The sequence below is a fragment of the Morus notabilis genome, unplaced genomic scaffold (assembly GCF_000414095.1).
Source record: "Morus notabilis unplaced genomic scaffold, ASM41409v2 Scaffold264, whole genome shotgun sequence".
Classification (NCBI taxonomy): domain Eukaryota; kingdom Viridiplantae; phylum Streptophyta; class Magnoliopsida; order Rosales; family Moraceae; genus Morus; species Morus notabilis.
Genome location: NW_010368055.1, coordinates 596,426 through 604,766, shown reverse-complemented (window position 1 = coordinate 604,766; position 8,341 = coordinate 596,426). Strand labels below are relative to the sequence as shown.

The window sequence follows — 8,341 nt, the reverse complement described above, 5'->3', positions numbered from 1 at the left end:
GATTGTCTTGAAAATTAAAAGTTAATCTATTAAATTCGTCGATCCATTATTGGCTTGCCGGTGAGATTGTATTGTGTAAGCGTTGGTCGGAACGATCCCAATCCTTGATGCACACCAAAGCTTCAACAATATCCTGTTGCAATGCGTTTCTCCATTCTTCAAGTATTCGGACGGTTGTACTGAGTGCTTGTTCGGCTGCAACAGTGGAGACCGAGATCGAAAAAATATCCATTGCCAGTCGTGTTAGGATCGGCCAAGTTAATGCTCGTGCCCTCCACCACTGAACCAAATCAAACATTTCGATATTGTTTACAACTAAGCCCTCACTCAGGTACGCCATTAACTCGTTGAAGCCGCCGTTGTTGCCGCCACCTCTTGATGAAGATCCACACCCAGATTCTTCTTGACCTGAGTCGTCATCGTCGTCTTCTTCTTCTTCTTAGACAACCCGAAAACATTCAAGAATGAATGCGGATTGTCGTCTCGTTGTTGTGGTTGTTCAACACGAGGTGTGTTTCTAAACCTACTTTTATAAGAGCTATAGAGAGAAAATATTTTTTTCCTTTATAATAGGAAATTGGTCAGTAGTGTCGATAGCTAAAAATTCACCTAAGTTATCTAATCCACTTTCTAAACCTTTTAATTTTAATCTAGGGTCGAAAATAACACTGAAACCATAGAACATGGGTAATTTAGACCAATATTTTTTAAACTTCTTTTCCATAGAGGCGATTAGAACTCCTAAAATCTCGCGTGTCCTAAATTCACTAAATAAAATAGACATTGTTAAAAGTTCTCCTAACGCTAATGGTGACGTTGGGTAATAAGTTCTACTAAACTTTAAGGTAACTTCGTGAAATCTACCTAAAAAGTTAAACAAGAGTTCGGCAACTTGCCAATCAGTTTCATCTATAAATCTTGGTCCTAATTTTGCACTAACATAATTTGTTATAGCATCTTTATAAGGGATGCACTGTTAAAGCATTATATAAGTGGAGTTCCATCTTATGGGCATATCTAAGGCTAATGCTCTAGGATTTTGATTACATGCTTGTAGAAATCTAAACCAATCTTGTATTCTTTGATTACTACCTTGAATCCAAGCAATGTTATCTCTAATTCTTTTAATATGACCTGACATTGATTTTAAACCGGATTTTACTATTAAATTAATTATATGACATGCACAACGTTAGTGAAATATATCATTATTACCGAATAAACTTATATCATTTTTAAAAAGTTCTATTCCTTTAGTATTTGCAGTTGCATTATCTAATATTATGGCCATTATTCTATCTCTTAAACTATATTCATCAATGACAGATAAAATTGTGTTATATATTAAATTGGCAGTATGTGATCCTATAACACATTTAAAACTTAAGATTCTCTTATCCAAATTAAAACCTTTATAATAATGTCCGGTTACAGCTAAATAATCTTTGTTGGCAACGGCGAACCAAATATCCGATGTTAACACAACGCAACCACTAGTAGAGTGTAAAATGTTGATTAATGCTTTATTTTCTTATTTATATAATTTTAATGCATCTTTCCTAAGAGTAGTTCTAGAAAAAAATTGTACATTAGGATTATGTATAATTTTAATATAACGCTGCCAATTTCTTTAATCAGTAAAACTAAGTGGTTAATCTAATGTGGCTAATAATCGTGCCATTTCCATACGATCAACTTGCGAATCGTATTTTCACGTGCTTAGACCGTTGGTTTGGCAGTCAAACGATAACTGTGTTTGGCGGAGATTGGCTCCGCCTCCTTACTTTTGAAGACACTTTTCAGAGTGTCTTCTCAAGTGTGTAGTGCTGTGAATAGTGTTACCTTGTAATTTATCACCACAATATTTACATTGAGCTATGTATTTAATGTTACCGTTATTGTCGACCTTCTCGAATGTGTTAAAGTGCTCCCAAACTGCTAAGGTGCGCTTGCATTTCTTCTTATAACTTGCAACACTTGCACTAGCACTACCGCTTGCCTCTCCTCCACGCCCACCAGTGCCACCACCATTATTTCCACGACCTCTAGTACGTCCACTAGGGCTCGGATTTGCAATTTTCTCAGCAACTCTTTCCGTAGTTTGCGATTCATGCATTTGAAAAATATTAAGAAATTGCCCTTCTTCGATGTTAAATTGGGCATCAATGGGAATATCACCACCATAACAAGAAGAAGTCATTATGAAAAATAAGAGAGATTGAGAGCGCTTTGAGAGAGATTAAGAGAGATCGAGAGAGATTTAAGCAAGATTAAGAGAGATTTAAGAGAGATTTGAGAGAGATTAAGAGAGATTAAGAGAGATTTGAGAGAGATTGAGAGAAATTGAAAGAGAATGAGAGTTTTTGGGTGAGGGAAATGGTTGGGGGAGGGGGTATTTATAGGAAATTTTTTGGCTTGAAAAAAAAAATTTCCCCCAAAAATTCGGTTCCAACGGCTAGTAGAATTCAGGCACTCGGGTCGGGTAAAATTCGGGCAACAGTCAAAAAAATAGCCGTTGGGGTTTGAATTTTAGGGCAAAAATCGGGCGGCGGTCGGGTTGGGCAAAAAAATCCGTTAGGTTCAAAATTCGGGCTAACGGTAAAAAAAAATTCAGGCAGATTCGGGAAATGGGCAAAATTCGAGATAATGGTCAAAAAAATTCGGGCAAATTCGGGTTACGCCGGAAAATTAAAAAAAAATCCGGCGAGCAGCAAGGTCGACTTCTCCACTGGCGGCGGGCATTTGGAATTGATTTTTTTCGGGCTGCCTGAGCCGTGCTCGACCAAATATCTCAGACGGGCGGCGAATGGCACCTACCCGCCGTGCCTGAAAATTTTCGGGCACCGGGCATGCCCACCGCCCGAAGTTGCACCACTGCAATGATTAGGTGTAAAATTCAATAAGAACTTAATATTTTCAATATGGATTATTTTCATAAATACTCTCGAACTATGTATCATATTTTAAAGTGTCACTCAATTTTTGAAAACGATTCAAATCACCCTCCGATGTATAGAAAATAGATTAACTTGACGTTTGGTTCATGGATTCAGAATCATGATTCATAATTATTCTCGATTTACGTGTATTTTTTGTGAGAGAAAATACTATAATGAGCCACGAACCATCATCCGAACTATGACACGAATCCACCAACCATACACAATTCTAGTTCTGTCTATAATTTTAACAGAATGCTAACGTGACATGCTAATTAAAGTGTAAGAAATGCATTTTAGAATATAAACCTTAATTATTAATTTAATTAAGAACCTATTAACCTTAATATAAAATCACACAAATCAAAAGACTAATTAAAAACAAACAAAACAAAAAATAAAAAGGATAAAGTTAAAAAAATCCATATTGTTGCTGCTACTATCTAATAAGATCATGAACATAGGATCAAATCTAGAGATCTGATCAAACATAAACTAGATCTATTTTTGCTTCTTTCAGGAACTATATGCAATTGTTGGAGAATTTGAGTGTAGAAGGTAAAAAGAATACATAAAACAAAAGAGAGTTTGAGGCGTATAGGAATATTTTCCTTAAGATTTTATTTACCCTCACTTCTCAAAGTTTAGTAATGAGTTTTAATGATAAATTACCCCCAAGATATAACAAACCCTTGAACACAATATCTAATAATAATATTGAGTTCTAGAACATTTATTAGTTTGTAAATTTTCTGGAGAATTAATAAAGACAAAAGTGTCATTTCATAAATAAATGCATCCTCTTTAAACATTACAAACATTCACATAATGGTACATTTTCAATCTGAATGTATCTTTTAATGGATTAATACACCTATTACAATAGTTATATTTATTGTTAATTAGTGTTCATATATGTATGAAAACATATCACAAATGGATGTAATGTCGAAACGTTTCAGATCACATAAACTCATAAAAACACTATTTTTCTGCAAAATTTTCACTGTAATGGGTGTTTTACCGCTACAGTATGCAAACAGACCTGAGAGGCCTACACAAAGGCACTTCAGCGTAAAGTTTTCTGCTGGAGCGCAAATATTTTTGTTACAGTAGAAATATTTCGGTTGCAGCCGATTTGGCCGAACCAAACTGCCTAATTTTGTGCACTTTGTCCGCCAATGTAGCGCTTTTAAAGTCTCTTTAACACAAGTTTTTTATGTTTTAACACTCAAATAATTTGTGATCTTGATTAAACATTTTGTAACAATTGCATCTATTCATATTCCTCTAAACAAAGCTTCGATTTTTTTTTTTTTTGCTGAACAAAGTTTCTAAATCACATCAACGATCAAGAATCTTAAAAGAGAAACAAAACCAAAACCAAGTCATTTCATTCAAGACAGAATTTCATCAAAATCAACTATTGGAATCCCAGTAAAAGAGATTGAACATAACCAATAGTTTCGATAGGCTCCAAAGGTGACGCGAAACTGACATTGTTGGTGGCACTAGATCTACAAAGCCCATATATGTAGCAAATGTCGCATGTCCAGAGCGCCAATCAAACCGTCGTCGTTGAGGTTGGAGTCCGCCGTTCTAAGGATGCTCATTACGAGTTCAGATCCGAAAGTCTCGCCGAAGCTGAAGAAGACTGGACATCGCGTGGGGGAGCTTTTTCACTGGGAGCGCTGCGATTGGTCGGGTTTTGCGTGGCGAGGTTGGGGAGAGGGGAAAAGCGGGCCGCTGATTAGGGGGCATGAGGAGCCGGCGACCAAAGGGTGACGGAAGGGAGAGAGATCCGAAAAAAATTTGAGGAAAATGTTGAAATATGGAATTTTTGTGGGTTTTTCAGATTCCATATCTGACTTTTTTTTAAGAAAAAAATAATATATATGAAATCTTTTATAGGCAAGGTCTTTAATCTGGCACTCACTATTTGGCGGACTGAAACGACATATGTATAATTCTGTCGTTTTCATGTATATTTATATATAATGTGTGTATATTTACATGTAAAGATGCATATGTTAAAATGACAATGTATATTAATCTTCAAAACATGTATTTTTTATAGCAATTAAGTGAACACATAGCATAAAAATATGTATATTGACTTATTTGTTGTATTTCATGTTAATGAACGTAAGCGACAATGTATCTTAATTATGTAAACATGTATTTTTTTATAGCAATTAAGTGAATACATAACGTATTAATATGTATATTGGTTGATTTGTTGTATTTCATGTTAATGAACGTAAGCGACAATGTATATTAATTATGGAAACATGTATTTTTTTATAGCAATTAAGTGAACACATAACGTATTAATATGTATATTGGCTGATTTGTTGTATTTCATGTTATTGAACGTCATTTGGAAGTTTCTTTTTTTACATTATGCTGTAGGAAACGACAATATACATGCATTTCTTATTTAAATTAAGTGAACATGTAACATATTTGTTGTCTGAGACATGTGAAATTTTGTATAAATAAGTGAATAACTGACCTAGTAATGTGTACAATGACTTAGTAGTTGTTGTTCAATAGAAGTTGTATTGTAGTTTGCTTGTATACTAAAAAAAAACATGCTGACGTAACTGTAAAATATAAGTTGTAGTTGTTGTTCAATATAAGTTGTAAAATTTGATTTTTGGAATATTTTATTTTTCTAAGAAGAAGATATTACAAACGACCACAAGCATGAAATTGCTTCCCTTTAGAGGTCGTCGCATAATGCATGACATTGGCTTGATTTTCATTTGAATAAGTTCCTTCACTTGTTTGGACATTAACATCAGCTAAGAAAATGATTAATACATATGCTAGATAATGTTGAAGTGTTGAAACAAATAAAAATGTTATTTCATTAGGAATGCTTAATAAAGACAAAACAGATACGTCTTAAGTATATAGCTTGATATATTCTATTTGCCTTTCAAAGGAGAAGCGTCCTACTTTTGAATGTAGTAAGTAGTGAATCGGATTGTTGTCCGAAGGAGATAGTAAATCCCTCGTGTTCGGTATTCATGTGAAGGCGGTAGCACTGTTGGGAAGAGCATATATTTTCCAAATACATTTATGTCGGGTGTGTGCTGTCGTCGTTCCCTTCTGAACAAGTCGGCATGGTTTTGGCCTTGTCTTTCTTTAACGGACATGTTTGTTTGTTGTGCCCATGGCCCTTACACAGGGCACACTTCCTTCTTAATCATTCCAAACCCAATTCTTCCTGAGCACTCGGCCCCACTTGCGGTCGCCTTGCCGTTCCCTTGTTTCGAACAATAATAGGATCTTTTAGTACTTCAAACAAAATGATTTCATCGAAAGACTCTTGTTGCCTCGCAAGAGGTGGCTCCTTTCCATCAAGCTCTTAAATTTTAAACATAAATTTCTAAGTTTTGTTCTTGTTTGTTGGTAGAAATCCTCCACTTTCGTTGCATATTATGCTACTTGGTTGAAGTCGGAGCTGAGGGTTCCGAACCTAGTTAGTTCCAATATCTCCTGTGGGACCTCGTTATTAGTTTGATATCGTCTTTGGAATTGGGCCTTTGCATGAACAACCCACCTGTACATAACAAGTGAATCTGGAATTCTTGTTATGTTTATAAACTTCATTACTGAAAATATGTGTCTGCACGGATATCCATCAGCCTCGAAGAGTAAGTAATTGCATGTTAGATGACCATCAGAGATGCGACGTATAACATTGTGCTCCGAGTCTCCGTTGGGAACTTGATGATTGAGAAATTTATATACCCATCAATCTCAACAACTTGCCTAACAATGTATGCATGTATGAGCTTTATTTCGTGAGAGACCTTTTTTGTATAAATTCTTCTCGTGAACAAAGAAGCAGCGTATTGATAGTATGGGTTTAGAATATCTGCATGTCGCAAAGAAGGAGTACTGTGTCAGGTGGAGAAGTCATCCTGCAAATCTTTACGACGCAGCTTGTTAATGGCGTGGTCAACCAAAGATATAAAGTCCGTGAGAGACTTCGTACTGTCGAGCAATTGTCTGATTGTTCTATTCATCGACTCGCTACGTTGAGTGGTTCGCATGCCTACACAGAAATTGCCACGTAAATAAGTTTCGACCCAACTCTCCTTTTTTTCAAACATACATGTTGCCCAGTAATTGTTCTCCAGTTCGTATGCCAGAATCAAAGAATGCCACCTATCGAGAAACTCAGGTTCGAAGTAGTATCCGTACATAATTTCCTTAAAGTCCCGCTTGAAGTTTATATCCTTCACATTGTTCGCTACGTTCTCCATTAGATGCCATCCGCATAGCCTGTGCTTAGATTCTGAAAAGATTTGCGCTATGCCATTCTTCATGGCATTGTCACCGTCAGTAACGATAACTTTTGGCTTCCTATTATTCATTCCTTGAAGAAACATCTGTAGAAACCAGACAAACGTATCAACTGTTTCGTCGACAAGGAGAGCAATGCCAAACACTGTTGTCCTCCAGTGGTTGTTTACCCCAACTAGCAAAAGCAAAGGCTTGTGGTATTTGTTAGTCCTGTAGGTTGTGTCGAAGGCCAAGACATTGCCAAAGACCGCGTAATCTCTCCTCGAAACCCCGTCCGACCACACTATGTTACACAATCTGTTTTCTTCATCGACATTGTAGATGTAGTAAAAGTCCCCGCCATGGTTCCTCGCTAAGCATCTAATGTAACCAATCATGCCATCCGAGTCCATGATGTTTTGATGTTGGTCCTTTGCCTTGCGCACTCGCATTAGCTTATTATGGATGTCATTTTCAAGGAAAGGGAGCTTGTCGTGTCCCCCTAATTCTAATGCGATAAAGTCTATTATTTGGACATTTTTCATGCCAGGCCGTTTCATTGACTCACACCTTACAACAACATCATCAGTGACATTGCGTTTGATCTGAGAAACCTGATTTCTTGTGGTGACGCACATTTGTGGTTGTGGTTAGGGTTGAAATGTCTACATACCCACTTATTTGTAGTTTTGCTTCTTACTACCCGAATACTAGCTTCGTACCCACAACATGTTTCAGATGCCGCCGCTCTTGAGCGGTGTTCTAGTTCCAACCACTTCCGTCTCCTAAAAACTTGTCTCAAGCAACACCACTATCTACCGCAACGATCACCATCCTTTTCCTTTCTAGTACTATCATTCCTGTATCTGAAGCCTATATGTTTCGAGTATAACTTGTAGAAGTTATCCCATAGTTCTTCCGTATCAAGGTCCTTCCCAAGTAAGTTTTTTGGTAGCAAATCCCAAGGTGTTTTAGTCAAGTCTAAAGTGGTACAGAAATCTGGCCACACCATCTTTGATTGTTAGTCTAGTTGGAATTTGGACTAGTGTAGTGGTTTATTCTACAAATAAAGGAGAGCGAGAGTGAATTAAGTGCTCCCATTA

At 36.6% G+C, this 8,341-nt stretch overlaps 1 protein-coding gene across 1 annotated transcript; it reads right to left on the bottom strand.

Annotated features, from left to right (window-relative positions):
* Positions 1-6,856: 6,856 nt before the first annotated feature.
* Positions 6,857-7,876, bottom strand: LOC112094699 (protein FAR1-RELATED SEQUENCE 5-like). Its single transcript, XM_024176276.1, has one exon. It carries the CDS (start codon positions 7,874-7,876, stop codon positions 6,857-6,859), a length of 1,020 nt encoding a protein of 339 aa, XP_024032044.1.
* Between the last annotated feature and the right edge of the window lie 465 nt (positions 7,877-8,341).